Source organism: Macrobrachium rosenbergii, chromosome 10 (genome assembly GCF_040412425.1).
Source record: "Macrobrachium rosenbergii isolate ZJJX-2024 chromosome 10, ASM4041242v1, whole genome shotgun sequence".
Taxonomy (NCBI): Eukaryota; Metazoa; Arthropoda; class Malacostraca; order Decapoda; family Palaemonidae; genus Macrobrachium; species Macrobrachium rosenbergii.
The window spans coordinates 42,740,077-42,764,521 of record NC_089750.1 but is presented as its reverse complement, the minus strand read 5'-3'; the positions used below and the strand labels follow the sequence as shown (position 1 = coordinate 42,764,521).

General features: G+C 40.9%; 1 protein-coding gene across 3 annotated transcripts in view; it reads left to right on the top strand.

Annotated features, from left to right (window-relative positions):
• Nucleotides 1-24,445, top strand: part of P5CDh1 (delta-1-Pyrroline-5-carboxylate dehydrogenase 1) — a 196,169-nt gene that overhangs the window by 99,424 nt on the left and 72,300 nt on the right. For all 3 annotated transcript variants that reach the window (XM_067110189.1, XM_067110190.1, XM_067110188.1), the window contains exon 4: nucleotides 2,772-2,892. In XM_067110189.1, the coding sequence (XP_066966290.1) occupies nucleotides 2,772-2,892 (121 nt within the window). The remainder of the gene's footprint in view (nucleotides 1-2,771; nucleotides 2,893-24,445) is intronic.

Genomic DNA, 24,445 nt, shown 5'->3' with positions numbered 1-24,445 from the left:
ATTTTCCCATGACCCTGTATGATTCAGCTTATTGTCCAGAAAATTATAAGAGTTCTTGGCTCCTACTAGCACCTTCCACATCACCCTGTTAAACATTGCTGCTGAGTTCATTAATCTGAATAGCATCCTTCTTGAACTGGCAACATCCACTTGAAACTGTGAACATTCTTCTCCTTTGATGCCTTTTCCATTGGAATCTGCCAATATCCTTTGCTCAAGTCCACTTTGGCGAAAAGTCTGCTATTGTGAAGTTTTACCATCATAACATCAGGGTCTGTTTGATCCATCCTTCTTTCCCATTATCATTGCTGAGGAACAGCATGCAGAAATTGGCCTTTCAATGACTCCCATCTCAAGTATCTCTTCAACTTTTTCCAGGATTAGTTCCCTAGTAGCATACAGTAAAGAATACTGCTTCACTTTGACTGGCTGCTCAGTTGTCACTTTAGTGTCATGTTTTCACAGCAGCCCTTCCTGTATTGCTGGTAAAAATGTTTTGGTTTTCCTTTAGCACCTGCAATACCTGCTTCTTTGGCTGTTTGCTTAACCTCTTGTGGATGGCATGCAGCAATTGATGCTCAATATTTGCACTGCCAATTCTACAGAACACATCATATGATAATTACTATTTCACATATGGCAGCTCTTATGGCAACACTTAGACCTGAGCTCAGTGTGGGGGAGGAATAATAGTCATAGTCAACCATAAGATTTCATGAGGGAAGATGCTACATCTCCCCATTCCAGTACATCTTGTATATATTTGGCCTTGGCCCTAAATATACTCAGGGAATGTTGCTATTTTTAGTTCTCATCTTCTGTGATATAATGTTAGCTGTAATTGCATTTTTGCAATATCAAGTACAAACAAATTAGAGAGAAAATTTATAACTAGATAAAATTAGCAGGTATTTTTAGAGCATCTCAGCATAGAGACCCCTCACAGGGTTAGAAATATTCACTTTCAACTTCTTGTGGTAGGTACAGGAAATTTTTTAGAATTTTTTTATACCATGACAATTTGGTGACCTTGCCTGGATCAGATTAGTGGAAATGATTTGATGTGGCTTTTCCTTAGTGTTAGCCTACAAGGTAAGTAACAGAGAGTGGCAATGGCGACAGAGCTTCAAAAACTCATCGAACTGGGGCTGGAGATGGACTTTGAGAACATGAATTGAAGCAGTTTAACTGAACAGCAAAAGTGAGAGTGATAAAGGAAGAGAAGCAGCAGAAAAGGCATGAGAAGCAGTAAGTTAAAAGGCTGAGAAACAGACTGGAAGTGAACACCAGCTGGAACATGTACTTTAGGTGATAAGACTGAAGGGTGAAGTTCATGCTGCAGAGAGACAAGTAAGCAGTACTAGCACCCCTACAATCACTGCAAAACCCAAGTTGCCTAGGTCTGAAGAAAAACATGATAACACTTGAGAGATTTGCAGAGAGCCAAGAAAGGCCTAAGAATGAGAGAGATCCAAGGTCTACAATATGGCCATAAAGAAGCTGATAGAAAAAGATAAAATGCTTGCAGTAGAAAGTGGCCAAGTGGCTTTATAAAACGGAGCAATTAAAACACTTACTAAAATATAAATGATAAAATTTATTCACTAAAGTCTTCACTGTCATCATTTTCACCGGATGCAGTCTGGCAAAGATTTTGTTTTTACCCGTCTTTTTTTTTTCTCTATTGGAGCGGCTCCTATCTCAGCTGCCACTAAAATTAATTCCTATCCATATGAAGTCCTGGATTTCATCTTTCAGGTCTGGAGCCCAGGCTGTAGACAAAGTACCTGGGCATACAGATAGACAAGGCAACAACAAATCTTTCCTTCAGGCTGTCATGCCAGCAAGTTCAGGGAGGTTTCTGTCTCAGCAAGAACAGTCAGTCCTGGCTTTGGCATATCTTTTCGATCACCTGTCATCTTGCTGTTCCATCAGCACTTGCTTCAGTGGTGTGTGAAACAGCACTGGTTGGCCTCCAGAGACAGTCTTTACTTGTACCATTTTGTAGGAGTTCTATCAAAGTCCCCACCTCCAGAGAGGTTTCTGCTGATAGATGCATTGAAGAAATGATGGAGCACATTATCATGCTGTAAATGTGAGCAGCGTTGCCAACTCTGCAAGCATTTGAGAACATGGGATGGGCCATCAGTAGTGTTGATGAACTATTACACAATTGTAATGGCCAGTGTCAACAAAGGTGTATACTGTCTGTCCCTCCTGCAGCCTCCTGGTGAGCTACATGTATGATTGCCATGCCATCATGCTGTCAGCTGTATATTCTGGGCAGGAGGAATGTTGTGACAGACCTGCTCAGCAGCCATGGAAAAGTCATAGGGAGAGGGTGTTGAGAGTACCAGTGATAGAAATGTTTGCCATGTGGCATAAGAGAAAGCTCCTGGTGCTCTGTTCTCTAGTTGTGGACACGGGGTGTGATGTAGGATGCCCTTTGGCATCCATTTGACCACTTGGAGATCATGCCTTTTTTCCGTCATTACACCACAATCCAACCTCATACCATCCCACATGATCAAACCAGTGCTGTGCTACTAACCAATCAACTACCTTGTTAGTAAGCATCAGTTATTATTTCTAGCTGGCACTGATAATGTTTCTATTTCAAATACAGTAGTTTGTTACATCTAGAAAAATTGCAAATTACTTTTGAAATGTTTGTTTTAATCAAGGTCAAAGTTTATTTATATGGGCATCAGTGTATGTAGAATAGGCATGAAATTAAGATACATGAGTAATGAATCTTATATTTATTGCAGGCTTGCTCAGTTTTACTATGCTACATCAGAGCTAGTCCAAAAAGCCATCAACACAGCTATGGCAGAACGAGAGAAGTGGGAACGAGTTCCCCTGAATGACAAATTTGAAATGTGGTTAAAGGTCTTTATCACCTAAATGCTTTTTTTTAGAGTAATACACTTTGAGACTTACATCAACAATATAGAAGACATTACACAGAGAAATCTAACATTAGGTTTATTTCTCAGTTAATTAAATCTTGTATTTTGGCACAGTTGATAAACACTTGTCAATAAAATTGCCAGTACATATTCATGTTATTGAAGTTATTGACTCTGCTCTCTGTGCTTCATTTTATATTTATTTTAACACAAACCCATTACTTTACAATAGTCTGCCCACTACTTCAAGAATCTCCAGAGACACTGCTAAGAAGAAGAGGAGTCCTTTCCACCAGTCTGCATATGCATCTGGGTCCCTGTGTGCTCATGGTTAAGAAATTGGTCATTCTGAGTATGTCTGGTACAGTGTATTCTAAACAGCTGCACTCTTCCTCCCCAATTTTTTGTGACTACGCATTTATGCCTTAATTATCTTTGTTTCATGAATTTAAACACATTTCTATTATTAATCTCACTGGTGGTATTGATTAAATTAATTACCGGCAGTACTTTTACTCATTTTAAGTGTAACTTTCTCTGTTGCTGGACGGGTTCTGTTTGACAGGTATGAAAGTACATTCCCTCACCTTCATTGGCAGTTGTAAGTATTAATTTCCTTCCTTTAAACAGTTCTTCTTTTAAGGGTATAGGTTTTTCCTGGTAGTTAAAAGCATTCTTGAACTTTCTGGGGATGTCTTGAAGATGACTGATGTCTAACACACTGTAAGTTCTGCCAGATTAATCATGTAACATCCTGACAATGTCCTTACAAATGGTCTCGACTTGCAGGAAACCTGTGAAATTATGGATGCATTCAGATCATATCTTCCTTCATGCATCAGTCAGCATGGTGGCTGTAGTTGCATCTTTAGCACTAAAGTTCTTACAGAACTCCTTCACTATCCAAATAGGGCTAACACCATGAAACTGGACTATCTTTGTGATCCTTGCATGTTTAGATGAATTCTTAGTCCATATACTAGATTAGAGAGTGTTTTAAGAGGCAAGAATTACACCTCATGGCTTTGGGATGGATAGAAAAAATATCTATGATGAACTAGAATAAGTTAGGGAATTAATAAAGGAGCAGTGAAACATAGCCAACCATGTAGACATGGTTAATGATTGATGACATCCATGCCTTGGAGTTAGATTTCCAGACTACCTGAAGCTGGTTCATCACAAACCTTTGAATGCCCTTGGGTTCCTCGAACGAAAGACGAAAAGGGGATTATCAAATGGTAACATGATCCTAAGAAGTCTTGAATCCTTGGGTAGTTTCTAGTTCTAGACTACAGATGTCATCTTTTGGAAGAAGCACAGAGTTACTATATTCAAGACTTTTTTTATGCTCTCCCTGCCATCATGGCTGTTGCATCAGGACCTCCAGGTACATCTTGGTAGTGCTAGCATCTTGACTAAAGGAAATGCTGTATTGGCTGGCTTCTTGAAAGTCCCCATACCAGTCACGGCATGTAACAGAAGACTTTGAGATTGTCAGAGGGATAAAACCTTTGACACTGTTATCTCCTTAATTGCATATTTTAACTTGGTGATCCTCCTTGAAGCTATAGATAACCCTCATACCAGTCATTAGACTTCTCATAGTCTGGCCTTTCATCATCATCTTGGAAATTGTCAAACAAAGATGGACAGTAGTCTTTCCATCTCATCCATAACTGTGTATTGTAACATTGTGTTTCTCTTAGCAGCCATAAATGATACCGTCAGCCATTTGTGACAATAGCATCTTTCTTTGTGGAATTATTTTGAAAGTTAACTACTGTGCAATATTCTTTCCCCTGATACTCCGTAGTTCAGGTATGCTGATGATATCTGGTCAATTTGTGATTTAAACGATGATAGTTTCCATACATTTTTTCAGCACCATGGGCAATGGTGTCCATCTATTAAGTTCCCATGTGAATGGGAATCCGATAATCAAATGGCCTTTTGGGATGTATTAACATTATTAGAAAACCTACACATAGCAGTATTTATGTCTATTTTCTTTCTTAGCTTGACAAAAAATTAAGATCTCTGTTCTTTCCTCTTTGTTCTTGCGTGCCAGCAAAATTTGCAGTCTTGTGTTTATTGGCAGAAATTTCTTTTCTGACTGATTGTTTTATGAGACTGGGTTATCCTTCTTGGTTCATCAAAAAATGCAATTTTAAAGCAAGAAAGATCCTTTGCCGTTTATTGTTAGACTGCTAGGAATTTGTTAAGCCATCTTTAGTGATCCCATATGTAAAATATAATAAACAAACTTTGAAAGAATTGGGATGGCAGGAGTCAAGGCTGTATGCAGTCAACCAGTAGGATAGCAAAAGTTTTAGTTATAAATTTGCCACGAGTTCACTGTACTTCAGGGGTTTCTTTTGTTCCTTGTAAAGATTATTCTAATGTTTATATTGGGGAATCGGGTCGTTCCGTATACCAACGTCAAATTGAACAAGAGATCAATTAGAAAAGGTGATAAAAACAATGCTCTTGTCATTCATGTGTCTGAATCATATTACTAACTGGAATAAATTTGAAATGTTGCATAAAAAGTCTCAAACAAAAAATTGTTGAATCTACTGTTATTAAAGTAATTTCTAATATGAATTTCAATGATGGATGTTACAAACTTGACAATCTTATCACTTTTCTTGTTTTGAAAGCAGCTATCCTTTGTAATGTTGTTGGAAGATAAATAGCCAATTTGGTGTGGTTTCTGTGCCAGTGATACTTATTTTTATATTTGTTTTTACTATTATTTTTTTCCTTGTGCTCATTTTGTCTTTCGTATCTGCATTCTTGTTTTTACGTTCATATGAAGAAGAGCCTAGTGTGGCTTGAAACTGTTGTGTTTTTCAAGATGAAATGTTGGATGCATTTGATGTAAGATTTCAACTTACTTGCATGACTTAATGTGACCTTTCATTCTTTATCTGAAGGTGCTGCATTAGCTTCTTCAATAGATATCTCTTACTCAACTTTCAGCTGGCAGTTAAAATTGAGAGTCAAATTTGTTTTACCACTGTGTGATGTCACTCTACCATAACACTAGATGTAGGGTGCAGAAGAATTTTAAGATAGGTGGTGATGTCAGTAAAAGCCCTGAACAGAGCAGCTAGCAAAATGTAAATTATTGGATAGCAGAATTTGAAAGCTTCAGCAGGCAGACCATTGCAGCCGGGCAATTTATTATTAGGTAGGTTGTTTATGGCCTCGCTGATGTTATCTGGCATAATACAATCGGCAAAATGAAACTGAATATTATCAGTAAGGAGGTTATCTACATCCCTGTGGGAGTCTTGATCGTTTATGCAATTCAGGATAGTGCTGAAGTGATCGCCCCACATTCTTGCGATAGCCTCGTCACCAACGGCTACTCCTACTCTCTGTGATAGCTTTTTAGTTTTGGGATTTAGAGATTGAATGTCCTTCCTTTGTTTTGCTGGCATCTCCAGCCTTCTTAGGTGTAGTGATTATTTACTAATTTGTGCTAGAATTGTAAAAAACACGGAAAAGGCACAGGGGACAGTTTAGCAGTGATGGACACTGAGCAAGACCCACACCTAGGCTGAGCTCCTCCCTTTGCATCAGCTGGGAACTACATACACGTGACATCCCAATCCCAGACATGTTTTTGTCGGTTGTCTTTGTCCACCCTTTAACTGAGCAACTAGTCCGCTGATGGGGTAGATGTCCTTGAACTGAATTGTCAGCTAATGGAGACGCCCATTAACTGAGGTTCCATTTAATAAACAGCTTGTCATCTTGATCATTTTAGGGACAGTCACTTTGTACTCTAAGAGGGCCCTTTTCCTGGATGCTCAGATCTTTACCACTGCCACGTCTTAAACAAACTTCCTAGTCAAACTTGAGCTTGAGGATAAGACAACATTAGGTGTTACAAAGGCAACTCAAACTCCAAAGCAAAGGTGGCAACATTTTTGGGTGTGCATGCACAAATTTTTATACAAAATTTGTTCCCCTGCCAAATGGATTTTTTGGGACTTGTTACTATTTAGTGTCTTTGAAGTGTTTGGATGCCTTTTTATTACCTTTAAGTGTAACTCTAGTTGCCATATATTAATACAGCCTACAGAACGTAATATATGCTTTATTCTTATAGAAATACAAACCTTCGTTTTTTACATTAGGATTTGGCTTGTAAACAGGGACTGGAATGGCCATTAAAACTTACTGACAAGGTAGTTAACTACCAACAAGTAGGGAGAAGCCCTGCCCACCTGTTGGTCTGCACTCCACTTTGCTTTCAGCTGCCGTCAGATGCAGACAGCTTCCTTCAGCTCTCTGCTCTGACTCTGCACTGTTTTTCTTACTTTTTACTATCATTTGCACTTGAGTATTCTTTGCTATATGCCTTTTTGCTTGTTATTTGGTAATTTGTTGTGTATTTGATATTTGATTTATAGATCGAACTCACAAATCATATAAGCCTTCCTCTTCAACACCAAAGGAATCTTGTGGCTATTAGGCTCTGTCTGGTAAGGACAGACCTTACAAGATGCTTTTGTCTAGTATTAAAGTTGACCTTTATTTGCTGCATATATTTAACAGAAAGTATTTCTTTAACCCTGACAGTCCTGTGTTCTGAGTGCTGAGAGTGGCTGTCAGAACAGTGGGTGAAGTTTGCAACTAAGAAGAAGAACAAGAAGGCTAGGAGGTTTCCCTGTTGTCATCAGAGGGAACACTCCAATGACACCTAAGGAGGTCTTTGGCACTTTTTACCCATCAAGCCTCTACCCACTGTTTTAACACTAAGGGAGGCATCTCCCCCCTTGCTAACCCCACTTAACATACTGTGAAATCCAGTGAGAGGGAGAGGACAATCACTTTGGTATCTTGTTAGAGCCTTTGTTCCACTCAGAGGGAAAGTTTTCTGCTGGCAGACACTTTCTCAGGGCAGAAGGAAAGCTCTCTTAGTAACCAAACTGTTCTTTAAGGTTTGGAGACTTAAGGACGTTATGGCCTTCTTTGCGTCTCTTGGGGAAGGTAACTCATGTGACTGCATCGATGGCTGTGAACTGTGACAACTTCAACAGTCTCTCCCTCAACTAGCTCTCACTTTGCCCCTACGTATACTGCCACCTCTCATGTATTTGGTGATGTTCCCTGAGGAGCTGGGGCAGCACTCCTTGGTTCTTTGTCTTCAGTGTTGACCTTATCTGCCCTGAAGAAGATTTGTTGGGTGCTTACACCTCCTTCCCTTTGACTTATACCACTAGTAAGCAAAAGAAGAAGGCTGCTGTTTCTCTTGCAAGACTTCCAGCAGTTGGTCCTTGTCTGCTGGGACCACTGCATCTGTTGCCTCACACAAGGGTGCAACCCTGGGATGCTACACCTGGGTCTCCCAGATCTAGATGTACTGGTACCAGTCCAGTTAGCAAGGCTGACTGGTTTGGCCAGAGTTCATGGACATAGGTCTATGATCCACTGCCAGCATGGCCCAGCAAGAGAAGATGAGGAAGAAGTAAGCAGGTGCTCTATCCTCCCCCCCCCATTCTGCAACATGAACATGAAAGTGACTCAGCCCAGTCCAGCAAATCACCCAGAAACACTTAAGAGGTCCCCTGCTTTGCCTTCTCTTTTGGTAGAGGCTTCAACCTCTCAGAATGCTGTGGCACAGTTGAATGACACCTCACCTTCAACTTGTTAGGATATCATCACCACGGTTGTTGACCTCCCATGGACCTACTCTCCTAAGAAGAACTCTGTCCTCTCTAGGTAATCAGCTCAGTCGTCTGGTAAAACTATTTTAATAATAATAATGTCTTCTCTAGGTAGAGTGGGGATGCCAGGGACTGTTCACTTGTCCCTTCCACCTCTTCTGGTGTGACTGAGAGGAGGAGACTGGACAGGTCCAAGGACTGTGACAGGGACTGTTCGTGCTCCCAGCCTGATCTTTTCACAAAAGTTTACAAGCCTGGTACGATCCTAGTACTGGACAGATGGTATGCCTGAGCAGCAGAACAGTCCCAAGAGGACTCTGAGGAGTTTCCAATCCTGCAAAGGAGTAACACAGGAGATCCAGGATCTTGGGGGGCCTGATACCCCTGAGTTGCAGGGGCAGTTTTGACAGGTCATTCAGCTGATTGTGCCTGCAGACAGATTCTCAGCCATCAACATCAAATGGGTCCTCAAAAAGATCCTCGTTCCTCTATTGGTTTGTAATGGTTTACACTGTCCAGCAGGGTTTTGGACTAGATGAATTCCCCTTATCTCTGTGGGAGAGAATTCACTTGGGTCTGGCCAGTCTTGGAAGATACTTCCTTAGCCTCTAACTTATCAGTGGAAAAATCTTCCATATGGTGGTGCCATACTGACCAAACATTTAGACCCTGATCTGACTCGTTTAGCACCAAATGTCTCACTAGGTTGTCTTTGTACTGAGAGTCTCTCTCTTCCACAGACAGAGATGGCATTGTAGTTGACAGTTATGGGAGTGCTCCAGTCTCCTGGCTGGACTCATTATCTTTCACAGTCACTTGTATATCCTCCTGGTTGGGTGGTTGTACTCCTGACAAGGATCTAGCTTTCAGGAGGTTGCTGCTGTCTGAAGGTAGGGCTGTCACCTACCTTGTCCTACAGACAGCAAAACTGTGGTCAAACCTGGTCCTGAAGAGAAGGGATGCAGCTCTATTAAAATTCTCTAGGGGTACTGGACCTGAGTCAGGTCTGGCACTATGAAATGGACTAGTAGTGGGGTCTGCCTCTCTCTTCCCTTGAGATGAGGTAGAGACAGCAGTGGACAGGCTGGGTGTAGAGAACAATGCACTCGTTCACCAGGCAGTGTCGAAAAAGGCCTTGGTCTTTGCAAGGAACTGTGGCTGAACCATGAGGTTTGGCTGGTCCTTCTTTGGGTCAGAGAAAGTCCCAGGCTTCCTCTACACCCCATAAAGTTCCATAGTTTTCTTCTGCCCCTGTAGGGAAGGGCACACAACCATGCCTTTCAGCCCCTACCCATTCTAGGAAGGGAGGCAAGGGCAAGAAGAAGGGAGGAGAATGCTAAGGGTGGCATTCCTCCCCACCAGCTGCTGAAAGTGAGGGGATTCTTGTTGAGCCATTGAGCAACATGGCATTGACACAGAATGAAGACCTGTGTAGTGGATGTCCTAAGGGAAGCATATCGACTCCTCTTTGAGTCTCTGCCACCCCTTGCTTGCAATCCCATCTTTTTCTGCACTTGCATTCTCGGCTCACAGAAGTTACTCTCCCTCCAAGAAAAGGTGAATGCATGCAGAGGAAAGCTGCAGTGGAAGTTGTTTGGGGTTGGTCTCCAGGATTCTCAGTGATTGGCTGGTCCTGGCAAGCTCTCATTTGCAGTTGCAGCAGAACAGGGAGAGTTTCCTCTAGTTTTGTCATGGCCTGGGAACTGTGACAAACTACAAGAAGTCGGATCTCATTCCCAAGCTGAGAGTGAAGTACCTGGGCATGCTGGTAGACATGAGAGTGGAGAGTGTTTCCCTTTAGACTCTTGCATAAGCAAGTTCAGGGAGGTTGAGCATAAGTTCCTATCTTCTTTTGGAACAACCCACTCAGCAGTGGAAAGTCATTCTAAGTCACCTGTCATTGTTGGAGAAGCTGGTCCCTCATGGGCAGCTACACTTCCACTCCTTTCAGTGTTAGCTCAAAGGGTTCTGGTTCCCTGTGACAGACTCTCCTTTCTTTCCAGTTGCTCTCTTGCAGGAGATAAGAGAGGATCTAGCTTGGTGGTTGGACAACAGGAACCTCACAGTAAGAGTGCCACATGGCTCTCCCCTTCAAGAGATGCTTATGTTCTCAGACACATCCAACAAAGGGTGGTTCACACACCTGGAGGAGTTGTTGGTGTTAGTTGTGTGGAACCAAAGTGATCGGCACCTCCACATCAAAGTCTTGGAGTTGAAAGCAGCATTCCTGGCATATCAGGAGTTCCAGCACCAAGTAGTGGAGCACTCCATGGTGTTGATGAGTGGCAACACTACAGTAGTGCCATATGTCAACAAGCAGGAGGGGTAGTCTCTTTTTCTCTGCACCAGTTGATAATGCAGGTGCACAAGTGGGTAGTGGCCAACTTGGTACAGCTATCGGCCAGATACATTCTGGGTTCTTGGAACGTAGTGGCAGACAAGCTTAACCACCATTCACAGGTGATAGAGACCATGTGACCTCTACTCACTCCTGTGTAGTGGAGAAACTGTTCAGACATTGATCTGTTTGCCACTCAGCACAACAGGAAGTTGGCAGTGTTCTGCTCGATAGTTCCCTGCCCATGGGCAGCCATGGAAGATGCATTCCAGCATAAATGGGTCAACCTTGATGCGTAAAATTTTCCACTGATTTGCCTGATTCGGGAGGTGATCAACAAAATGTTATTCTCTCATAATATGAGGCTTATGCTGGTGGTACTAAAATGGAACTAGTGGCTCTGAGGTCATGAGAGAGATTCCCCCATGGCACAACTTGTTTTGCCAGTTGCACATAGAGAGGTATCACTAGGAGCTTCACTCCTGGAAACTATCTAGCATCTCCTTCAGGCAAGAGGCTTTTCTCGCTGGACAGTGAAGTAGATGTCTGGGTGCTTGCATAAGTCCATAGCAGCTGTCTGCCAGGGGAAATGAGCCACCTTCCGTGGTTGGAGTTGTAGATGGTATCTCCCTGATCAGAGCCACTCTTCAGTAGGAAGCTTCTCATTGTCTTGTACATTAAAGGCTTGGGCCAAGTCATGAGACTACAAGGAGTAGGTCTCCCCTCCTCGTGGGAGATCTCCATGCTCCTGAGAAGCTTCAAACAGTCTTGTCCTCCCATGGAACTCAGGTCCCCGAGTGGGATGTAACTCTTGTTCTGAGGAGCCTCACTCATCACTGTACAAGCCTCCAAAAGAGTTGTCAGAGGCGATCTGACTTTGGAGACTGTTTTTCTTCTTCCCCAGGTATTGGTGAAGAGAGTAGGTGAGCTTCATGTCCCATCTTTTGATGTGAAGCACTCAAGTAGATGGGGGTCTGTTCTACTAAAATTTGTCCTGGATTTCATAGCAAAGACTGAGAACCTGTTGGTCCCTGACACAAGGTTCAAGTCCTTTTTGATCCCCTTCTTATAGGACTTTTTAGGTAGTGATCTAGATGAGATGCTGCTGTGTCCTGTTAGGGTGCTTTGGTACTGCCTAAAAAGAGCTTGACGCCTCAGTCCTCAGTGTCAATGACTCTTTGTACTGGCAGGGACAAGAAAGAATTGTCAAAAAACACAATTTCTTTCAGGCTCCATGTAGTGCAGCAGATAAAATAGTTCTTTTTCACTAAAATACTTCAGTTAACAGTACAAGCATGAAATTTGGTACATATGTTCTCATAGGCCACTTTTTGAAAATTACTGGGTATCCACTCAGAATTCCCAATGGCTGCCATTTTTCAAGATGGCCGCTAGTCAAGGTTTTAACATGGGACTCATGTGCCTCTGGTCATGTTTTTATGCATTTTTTTTTGTTATACACATTTTAGGCAGTCACCAAGCAAAAGTAAAATGTATTTCTGTTAAAGATTTCATATAGCATATATAAAGAAAGATGACATCCAATATGGCAGCCAAAAACCTTGAATAATCATGTCTCAGGATTCAGTAGGCATGGAAAAATGTCTTCCTGTTCAATATAATAGTTTGCAAGTCTATATATAATTTAGGTGGTGGTTTTATCTTTAGTTTTATTTTAAAAGAGTGAATGTCAGCTCACAACCAGGGCACATTGGTGCTGTGTAACTCAGCATAGGGTTCAGTGTCAGCTAATCTTGCTTTACTTATGCTGTCCTTACCTTTGCTTTAGTGTAGTTTAGCAGTTAAGTGTCCCAAATGCAGTCTAATTTCCCAATATCAATTAGCTGGTAGAAAGTATATATATATATATATATATATATATATATATATATATATATATATATATATATATATATATATATATATATATATATATATTTGGTAGATCTAGTTAGATGGCCGTGGCTGAATTGACAGGAGGTGCCAGCGTGGGAGAGCTGAACCAAGGGTAAGTGGGGCTCTGCATGGCTTGTTCATGCACTTACGTGGATGGTGTACAGATCGCATGGGACTTAAATGGCACTGGATGAATGATCGGGCTAGATGTAGGATGACCAAACCTAGTTGTATCCCATACATCAATGTGCATATCAGATTAAGGTGGTAAAAGGATAGCCCCTCAGCCTTAATCAAGAGCTCATTGTAATGATAATTGGGAGAATATTAGTTAGGAATAGCATAAATATAAAAGAGAGAAAAAGAAATGAGAGAGAACCAGTGATAGACAAAGAGAGAGAGAGAGAGAGAGAGAGAGAGAGAGAGAATGAATAATAAAGAAACGAGAGAGGGAGGGAGTAACAACACTTCCTGTGTCGTGATTACATAGCAAAACACTGGCATGAGTTTAATCTAAGCACAATCATTAAAGAATGTTTAACCGTCTCACCTGTGAGCTTACCTTTCAACTTTCGCCGGAACGTAAAGACATCTGGTGACCCGGTGACATCATTAGTCCCACCTACGAAGGAGGGGATTAAGTCATTTAATCACACCCAGAGGGACGTCGTTAGATAATCTCCAACCACTTAGGACGTCTACAAGGGCAGGACAGAAGCTATTGCCCGCCTGTTGATGGGATGGACATTTCCTTTCAAGAACTATCAAAAAGGCAAGGAAGGAAGGAAGAGAAGCAGATAGATAGCAAATAGAAGATAGAGAAGCAGAGGAGTGAGGTCATGAGCCTCACCAGCTGTGGGTTGAGAACATTCAAGAAAGGCTCATACTTCGATTCGTATTCATGCTACTTAAATTGTATATATATTTAACTTGTATATGTACAGTGTTATTTTTACTAGTGTGATAATGAAGTAAGAAAACTACACTGTGTCTTCCTAAGCCTTCTGTGACTCAAATGTTAATATAACAAACAAAGCCAGAAACGATAAATCAGCTATAAAGAGCTCATAATGGCAAGTGTAAGTTGAATCACAGGCAAAAGGAAGATCAACTGGAGCAAATGTTATCTTTGCCAGAAAGAAAAGAAAAATGAAGGTCTAACGTCACCCTTGGCTTCTGTACATCATAATCCTGAACATGATGGGTATGTAATGATTTCAACCAATGTGCCATTGCTCCAGGAGATATGTGAAGTGCTGCTTAACTTTGACCCAGTAAGGCTGGATGAAGGCAGTGGCATAGAGGCAACACTGGGACAAAACATGGCAAAATACCACAAGAGCTGTAGTGTCATGCTTAATAAAGCAAAACTTGATCATGCAAGAAAGTGAAGATCTACAGTTGAAGGTTTGTGAACCACAGGAAAAACATGCTAAATAGCGCTGAATTAGTCGTGACAATAGAGCATGCATTTTTTGTGAAAGTGTGGCACCTGTATCAGATCTTTGACAAACAAGTAATGACCATGAATCTCAACGGGAGACTACATGAGTTCATTCACACACTTAATGATGGTAAATTATTGGCAAAACTAGGTGCAGGTGATGCAATTGCACAAGAGCTGAAATATCATCTTGTCTGTCTCGCTAGCCTTTACAATAGGGAGAGAGAGGTCCCATCTTAGAAATCTTGAGAAAGAACAATGTCACAGTGAATAACTGGTTAATTATATCATTGAAACCAGCTTGAGTTCAGATGGTCTTGCCATATTTCCTCTTGCAGACATATCCCAGTTATACCAGCAGGACCTGGAACAATTGGGCATTGGCTCACCCACTGTAAATACAAGATTAAAGGACAAATTGTTACCAAAAATCGCTGAATTAGAAGCACACAGGAAAGGAAGAAGTGTGCTACTTGCCTTGCAGAAAGATGTAGCTTTAGCCCTATCTCAAGCATCTGACTACTCAGATACACTTGTGATTTCTAAAGCAGCAAATATACTGAGGAAGCATGTTATGGCTCATCAGTCCAGGTATGACAGCACATTTGGTGAAGGACCATCAATGATGCCATACGTCAAAGTCCGCTCCAGTTCACTAGTATGAGAAAGGGGTTGTTTACCACATCGATCACAACCCTTCAGCAACTACGGCTACTACCTCTTTTCATAGGCCCAGCATTTCAGTATTCTAGCACCCTGCCAAAGACAACCCAGGGGAAGAGCGCCAGCCAGTACAGTTTGGGCCAGAGGGGGTAAAGTCTATACCTGAGCTACCTGACTCCTTCACAAAAATATCCCCCCTGCTACCTTCAAGTCCAAAAATGCTAAGCTTGGGCTTACACGTACAGCTTTGTGTAACTGCAAATGTGAGGTGTAAACATAATGTGAGGTGTAACTATATGTTGCAAATGATGCTTCAGATACATCTGAATGATATTTTCATCACACTTAAGGGTGGCATCATGCATCTTTAAAGGTGGGGTAGAAAGGGTTAGTGTTATTACCAACATGGGCAAACAAGCTAATGTTGCAGTGGAGAAAGCCTTGCAAAGTCCAGGAGGTGTTTAACCACATGGACTACAAGATTGATGTCAATGGAGAACTGAAAATTCTCCATGTGAAAATCCTGACCAGCTACAACGAGAGGGAAGTAAATGCAGCAGCAGCAACTGTCATCAAAGAAGAGAGATGCCAAAATGCAGCATCAAGGAAGAAGATGACAAGGACCAAGCAATCCTGGATGAGGGCTGGTTGAAACTTTGACCATGGAAGAAAGGAGAGATGTAGCGAGATGCCAGCAAACAGCAGAAGAGGCAAGTATTGCAGTTGCAGGAGGAATACCTAGAGATCTTGATCATCAATCCAGGAAGGACTTTGTTGGAAGAACATCTCATCAAAGTGAAGACAGAGCAGCCAGTTAGAGCGAAGATGTGTCCATTACCCCATGCTACTAGATAACTAATTCAGGGAGGGGTTTAGATGATCAAGATGGCAGTCCCTAAAAGGTCAGTATCTAGATACTGTTCACCAGCAAGGATGTTGACGAAGAAGGATGGATCAAATATGTTCTGTGTGGATTGCCATCAACTTAACACCATAACCAAATTTGACAATGAACCTATGGGAGACTCCAAGACCATGACATATTTTTCATAAAGGTGGACTTGACCAAGGGATTTTGGCAGATCCCAATGGAAGAAGCATCGGAGGAGAAGATATTGTTCAAAATCTTGAGTAGATATTACCAGTTCAAGAGGATGCAGTTCAGATCAATTAACTCGGCAGTGACTTCAACAGAGTGATGAGGAAGATGCTAGCTGGGGCCAAGAACACCGACCATTTTGTGGAAGACATATTATGTGGAAGACATATTAACTCATACAACATCATAAGAACATATTGAGGAACATAGGGACCAGTTCTTGAGAACGAAGGAAGCAGGACTATCTCTCTGACCAATGAAGTGTTATGCTGGATACAGCAAAGTGGAATTCCTCAGACACATGGTGAGCTGTGATAGAGTTGCCATAGATGAAACAAAGCTGATGTAGATCCGGGACGCAGCACCACCCAGGAGCACATTGGTTTGGCCAACTCCTAAAGAAAGTTTACGAACAGCTTCACAAGTCTTGCAACACTTTTGACTAAGTGAAGAAGGGATGATGGACCAAGGTGGAGCGGAAGAAACCTCAACAAAAGGCATTTGGTGGACTGAAGCAGACTTTAGAAAATAAACCAGTACTATGAGTACCAGACTTAAATAGGACTTTCATTGTGAGGAAGAAGGCATCAAATGAAGGGCTAGGAGGCATACTACTGCAAGAGTTTGCTGATGGCATATTTTCATTTGCTTTTACTAGTAGGAGACTCAAGAAAATATGAACCCAACCACTGTACATTAAAAAAGGAGTGTCTGGTTATAATATTTGCCATCAAGAGATTCCATCTGTACTTGCTAACATTCAGCATTGCATGGATGAAAGTCCAAGATCATGAGGTAGGCCATAGCACTCCAGCATTACAAATTTTTGAGTGGAGAGCATTTCATGAAACCTCAACACTAGCACAGATTACCGAGGCAAAAAAAAAAAAAAGATTATGAGATAAATTTTCCTAAGTCGGTGTGTTGTTAAAGCATAATTTGTGCCATTATCTTTTCATTTGTATAGTTCCTTATCACCATTGTTTGTTGCAGTGCTAAAAGGAAAAAAGGAAATTTTGGAATTTTCTTACATTCTAGAACCACTAACGCAGTACAGGTTGACCATCACTAATCCAGCAATCGTTAATCCAGTTCCATCATTAATCCGGGACTAATTTTGGCTAGTGCAATTTCAAATGTTCTGGGTCACCATACCAACATGCCACAACTGTTGTTCATGCTACTTGTGTGCGTACGTACATTCCCTACGCACACAATTGCATTTATCTTTTGGGTTGTAAATATATGAGCAAGTGCAGTAAAAATATAAATGAGAATAGCATAAAATATAAATAAGATAATCATAAGGCTAACAACAGGAAACAAAAGCTGTAAGAAGTTCTCCAATGCCACTAAACAAGTTTGTGCATAAGTGCATACCCTGCTTACATGATTGCGTTTATCTTTTGGCTTGTAAAAATAGAAAGTGAGGCAATCCAGTCAAAATAAAAATGAGAATAGCATAAAATATAAATTTAAAAAATCATAAACGTAACAACATGAGCCAAAACAAGCTGTAGCAAGTTCTCCGATGCCAGAGATGCATTCGTGTATAGGCTACCCTATGCACATGATTGCATATACCTTTTGGGCTTTAAAAATAAATAAAAAATGAGAAAATACAGCAAACATATAAATGAGAGTAGCATAAAATCTAAATTTCAAAAATCATAAGCGTAACACCACAAACCAAAACAAGCTGTAGCAAGTTCCCTGATGCCAGCGAATGAGTTTGTGCGTTCGTATGTACGCTAGGCACATGATAGCGTTTATCTTTTGGGTTGTAAAAATAAAAGATTAGAAAATACAGTAAAAATACGAATGAGAATAACTTAGAATATGAATATAAGCGCAACAACACTAACCAAACATAAGATGTAGCAAGTTCTCTGATGCCAGAGAATGAGTTTGTGCATTCATGCGTACATTAGGCACACGACTGCGTTTAACTTTTGCTTTGTAAAAATAAAAAAAAATTAGAAAATGCAGTATAAATTCAAATGAGAATAGCGTAAAATTTAAATTTTTAAAAATCATAAGTGTAACAAAAGGAACCAAATCAAGCTGTAGGAAGTTCTCCATTGCCTGCAAATGAGTTTGTATGTTTATACATACCTAAGCACATGATTGCATTTATTTTTTGGATTGTAAAATTATTTTAAAATCAGAAAATACAGTAAAAATATAAATGAGAATAATGTAAAATATAAATTTAAAAAATGATAAGCGTAACAACAACCAACCAAAAGAAGCTGGTGCAAGTTCTCTGGCACCAGCGAATTTTCGTGTTTGCACATATCTACTCTACATACACGATTGTGTTTATCTTTTGGGTTGTAAAAATAAAAAATGTGATAAAATGCAGTAAAGGTATAGATGAGAATGTCATAAAATGTCAATTTTAAAAATCATAAGCGTTACAACACGAACCAAAACAAGCTGAAGTAAATTCTCTGATGCCAGCGATTGAGTTTGTGGGTTCGTACATGCCCGATAGGCACACAGTTGTGGTTATCTCTGGGGTTGTAAAAATATAAAAAAATGAGAAAATACAGTAGAAATATAGATGAGAATAGCACAAACTATATAAAATATCCAAGATGATGAAAACAGGAATCTTGACAGCCTTTTACCTAACATGTAAATGTGTTTAGTTGCAAAATCCAGTTCACCTTGGAAGCAGCAGTGACGAACTTTCTTGTTTAAGTCAACAGAATTACCTGTAGCCTACCATGCATTTTGCTTGTGCTTCCCCACCTCATCCCTCCTTTTGGTTAAGGAATAGAAGAAAGCAATGAGAGCTTTTTTTGTTTCATTGTGTGAGCACGCACTCTGACATTTTAAGATTTCTGGTTAAAAGAACTGCCGCTATCTTAGCCCACAACCTCCAAATCCCATGGCTTTGGAAGTCCACAGTTTACACTATTACATACCAACGAAATTTGGCAATTCTGACTGACAAAAATGTCCCGAGTCATCTTCAAGCTAAGATTATACAAAATTTACGGTGCATTATCTAATACGGTTTGGTATTTCGATTGATAATGTATTGTATTTAATGCATTGCTGGGTATATTTTGTCATCTTAAAGGTAAGATTTTCTGTTGTATGTAGTTATTTTTTCAGTGTGTATGTATACATGAGGATCACGTTGTGGAACACTATGCTCATACTGTGGCGCCACTCTCTCTCTCTCTCTCTCTCTCTCTCTCTCTCTCTCTCTCTCTCTCTCTCTCTCTCTCTCTCTGGCACACTATGTGTATTGACATTTATTTAATGCAGTACAGTATTGTATTCAATACAGTAATTTAGTGCTACATATATTTTTCATTCTTTGTATGTATGCGTGTACAGTATATTATATGCACGTGGATGCATCGCATTAAGGTAAACAATGCACTTATGATGCTCCCTCCATTCTCTCTCTCTCTCTCTCTCTCTCTCTCTCTCTCTCTCTCTCTCTCTCTCTCTCTCTCTCTCTCTCTCCCCAACAGTATTTTTATTGACTTATTCTTTCCAGTACAGCATTGTACTTGTTTACATAATGTGGTGTTAAAAATAGCAGCTGTTTCTACATCATTTAATTTGTATAAAGTGTTCTTTATAGAAGTGTCTGATAACCATCTCATCAGCATGTAGCTGGGATATCAAGTTTCCTCAAGTTATGGAAAGATATTTTGCTGCCGTAGTTTTATTTCCTTTGAAGATTAGACTTACAGTCTGGCAGCTGTCTCCTTAGAGTACTAAAAGTGTATCAGTTAAGATACATGTTACACAGTTATACAAAAAAGGAATGACTGAAGACACATTGGACTGGACACGTATAAACAGTAGGCAGGTGGCTTACAGATGGCGGGTTCTTCGGTGTGCTGAATTTTGACTGGTCGCGGGTTGATGCTGCTGATTCCGCTCCCGTAATTTTTGTGATCTAATTGGCCCCATCGATGGTGTTGGCTGAGGTACCCTCTGCTGGTGTCAATGGTATGACAGACTGCTCAGGTAGGATGCCGACATTTGGTACTCTCTCTCTCTCTCTCTCTCTCTCTCTCTCTCTCTCTCTCTCTCTCTCTCTCTCTCTCTCTCTCTCTCTCTCTCTCTCTCGTCGGTGTTTACCACCAGGTTACATGCCTTATAATAATGGGGAGAAATTGGCTGCCACCAGGTTACGTGCCTTATAACAGTGGGGAGAAATTGACTGCTACCAGGTTACGCGCCTTATAATAGTGGTGAGAAATTGGCTGCCACCAGGTTACGTGCCTTATAATAGTGGTGAGAAATTGGCTGCCACCAGGTTACATGCCTTATAATAGTGGTGAGAAATTGGCTGCCACCAGGTTACGTGCCTTATAGTAGTGGTGAGAAATTGGCTGCCACAAGGTTATGTGCCTTGATAGTGGGGAGAAGTTGGCTGCCACCAGGTTACGTGCTTTATAATAGTGGGGAGAAATTGGCTGCCACCAGGTTACATGCCTTATGATACTGGGGAGAAGTTGGCTGCCACCAGGTTACGTGCCTTATGATACTGGGGAGAATTTGGCTGCCACCAGGTTACATGCCTTATGATAGTGGGAAGAAATTGGCTGGGTTACGTGCCTTATAATAGTGGGGAGAAATTGGCTGCCACCAGGTTACGTGCTTTATAATAGTGGGGAGAAATTGGCTGCCACCAGAGTATGTGCCTTATAATAGTGGGGGGAAATTTGCTGCCACCAGGTTACGTGGCTTATAATAGTGGGGAGAAATTGGCTGCCACCAGGTTACGTGCCTTATAATAGTGGTGAGAAATTTGCTGCCACTAAGATATGGGCCTTATATTAGTGGGGAGAAGTTGGCTGCCACCAGGTTACGTGCCTTATGATACTGGGGAGAAGTTGGCTGCCACCAGGTTACGTGCCTTATGATAGTGGGAAGAAATTGCCTGGGTTACGTGCCTTATAATAGTGGGGAGAAATTTGCTGCCACCAGATTATGTGCCTTATAATAGTGGGAAGAAATTAGCTGCCACCAGAGTATGTGCCTAATAATAGTGGGGGGAAATTTGCTGCCACCAGGTTATGGGCCTTATAATAGTGGAGAGAAATTTGTTGCCACCAGGTTATGGGCCTTATAATAGTGGGGAGAAATTGGCTGTCACCAGTTTACGTGCCTTATAATAGTGGGGAGAAATTTGCTGCCACCTGATTATGTGCCTTATAATAGTGGGGAGAAATCGGCTGCCACTAGGTTACGTGCTTTATAACAGTGGGGAGAAATTTGGTTTCCTTTACTGGGTTAATGAATATATGACACCACAAAGAAGACCTCCTTAGCATTGGACTTAACATCCATGTGAATAAAAAGCCATACCTGCACACCGAGTGCCTAGAGGTTGAAGTCCTCATTGACTCTATCCAGTCTGTCGAGGACCAAGGTGAGATCAAGTTGAGTGATTCCCTCCAGCCCTTCCCTCCAGCAGAAGTTCATACTAACCAGTGTGCCTTATACAGAAGTTCTGTCCTCACCAAGAAAATGAAAGACACCATAAAAAAACTGAGAGAATACTGGGGAATTACCATAAGAAGAGTAGACGAAGCTGCTTCCCTAGTACTCATCCAAACCTCTGAATATTACCAAAAAGTGGACCACATACTGGCAGATGAATCCAAATTCTGAAATATCATTAAGAACCTATTAAGGAGGATATCTGATGGGACATCAGTAGAACCATTGAGAGGATCCTTGCTTTAAGAAATGCCCCCAGGCTCTTCTTGTCCAGGGCGACACTAACCCAGGATATATTTATGGTACAGTAAAACCCCATAAGCCTGGTAACCCCCTACAACATATTATGAACCAGATACCAACTGCAGCCTACAACATCGGTGAGAAACTTAATGATCTCCTCATTCTATATATCCCAATAGATACTGTCACCAGTCATTTACCAACTTCTTACGGAAACTTCAAGACTCTCCTCCTACAGGTATTATAACCCGTATAGATGTTGAGAGCCTCTTTTTCATCCCAGTCGATGAAACAGTTGAACTGTCTGTCCTTAATAATGTATAGATATGAAGACACACCGACTAAGAACATCCCTGAAGAAGCCTTAAAACGTCCCCCACCCTTGAAATTTGCGCCAAGAATGCACCCATTATTACCCACAGAGGGCATCTTTATTGCTGGAGTGACAGCTTGGCAGTGGAATTCCCTTTAGGGGTTCTATTTGCCAATTTCTGCGTGGATCCTGTAAAAGAAGGGGGTTTTAATAAGATCCCCTGCCCTCCTCAACACCACCATTGTATAGGTGACACCTCTGTAAGAGTGGAAAATGGAGAGAACCAAGAAATATTAAGAACTATTGAATACTGTTCCATTCTCTGTTTCACATGTGAACACAGTGCCAATGGTGCCCTCCATTTTCTGGACATCCAGGTACAGCAACTCCAATAGTTTATGCTACCACGGTCTATAAAAAGCCTGTGAGCCTGGGTCTCTGCCTTAATGGCTCCAGCACATGTCCAGACAGGTATGAAAGGTCCATGGCGGTTGTCTTTTCCCATTGTGCCATCACACACTGCTCCGCATGGAGAGAACCCACGGAGGAGATTAAAAGATCAACACAAGAGCTGATAAATAACAACTCAAATATCATGGTTGAATGGCATACCCAGATTTCTATGAATAATCGGCACAGTAAAAATATGACGGACACGAATAATGACCAAAGTGGATTTGAAAAACTCTATTATAAAAATCTCATGCTCCAAAAATACCTAGAGGATGAGAAGGTACCCAGGAAAATAATTAAATGAAACTGTCTCCCCACTGTAGAGGGGTGATAAGATCAATCTTGTAATTTTTTATAGGAACATGAAGAGTAGTCAGCTACAGTATTTATCAAGAAGAACCTGGCTCCCCCAGAGACGCCTTTGAAAAAGAAATAGTGTCATCTGTGAGTTTACATGCTCGGTGGAAGGATGCCACACTCATGTGTAGGGAAGAATAATACCAAACTCTCAAAGAATCTCCCCTGCCACCTTCAACAAGGGGTGATGTTAATTATGAAAAAATCACATTAAAAGAACCGAAGAGAAGAGCTAATAAAAGCACAACAATTATGAAACACGCACCAGAAAGCCATGGCCTGCACATTCTCGAAGCTCTTCATACACTGGAAAAACATTGTAAAAAAATTTTTAAGCAATAAAAAAAAAGTAAATAATAATTTTTTTGAGACACACACCAGGATTTGCTTACAGTTAATCATGTCTACAAAAGTATAAGCGTGGGCACCAGACATGGAAGGAAATGCTACAAGGAAAGAAATATTGTGTTTTTATTTCTTGTATCATTTCTGTCCATGTTTGGCACCCACACTTTTATTTTTGTATACATGATTAATTGTAAGAAAATCCTGGTGTGTGTCAAAAAATTATTTTTCTACTTTTTTAGTGCATTTAATAAAAGAGTGTTTTAATTTTTTATTTTTCATTTTATACTTTTTTAGTTTTGACAGAAGTTCTAATGTGAAATTGAATGCAATATCCTGTCGAGTCAAAGAAGGTTTGAAAAATCCGTAGAGTTATTAACTTATTCTGCCGAGTCAAAGAAGGTATGAAAAATCCAAAGAGCTTCATGCAAATCCTGAGATACTGGGAGAGGTCACTGTAAGGTCACTAGAGGTTGTACTGTCACCGGGATTGAATAACCATGCAAAATTTCAAGTCCATCGGACGAAGGGAACAGGTCAAAAATTGAATTACAAGTTTTGACCCAAAAAGACAGACAGCCAGACGCAGAAGTCAAGTTAAATAAAAGCATGTAAAAAAAGCTCGACATTAACATGTTAAAAGAAGCTGAATTTCTCCCCACTGTTAAAGTATAAAGAGAAATATAAGAAGTCACCTGGGGCTTAATTAGGCACCAAACACTGCACCGAGAGAGAGAGCACTGGATGTCATCATCCTACCTGAGCGGTCTATCATACTAGTCACACCGGTAGGGGGTACCCAAGCCAACAACCCTCTCCAGCCAGCACCAATATATGCCAAGAAAATCACTACACCTAAGGGACTGGACTCAACAGCTTAAACCCATGACCAATCAAAATCCTGGCCACCAACTGCAACCATCCACCTGCTATACATACCGTGGTAACATGTATCTTATTTCATTCATTTTTTGTAGCTCTCAGTAGATGGCTGCCAGAGTGCAAGTCAAAACGTCAGAGGAAATAAAACTTACATCAGCAAAATATCTTTACATGACCTGAGGAAACTTGATATACCAGCTACATGCTGGTTATAAGACACGTAGAGAAGACTCTATGCAGATTAAGTGCTGTAGAAACAGCTATTATTTTCAAGATTACTGCTCACAAAGAAGTTCTCCTCCCTAATAATGTAGTGTTACTTACGTGTTTTTAGT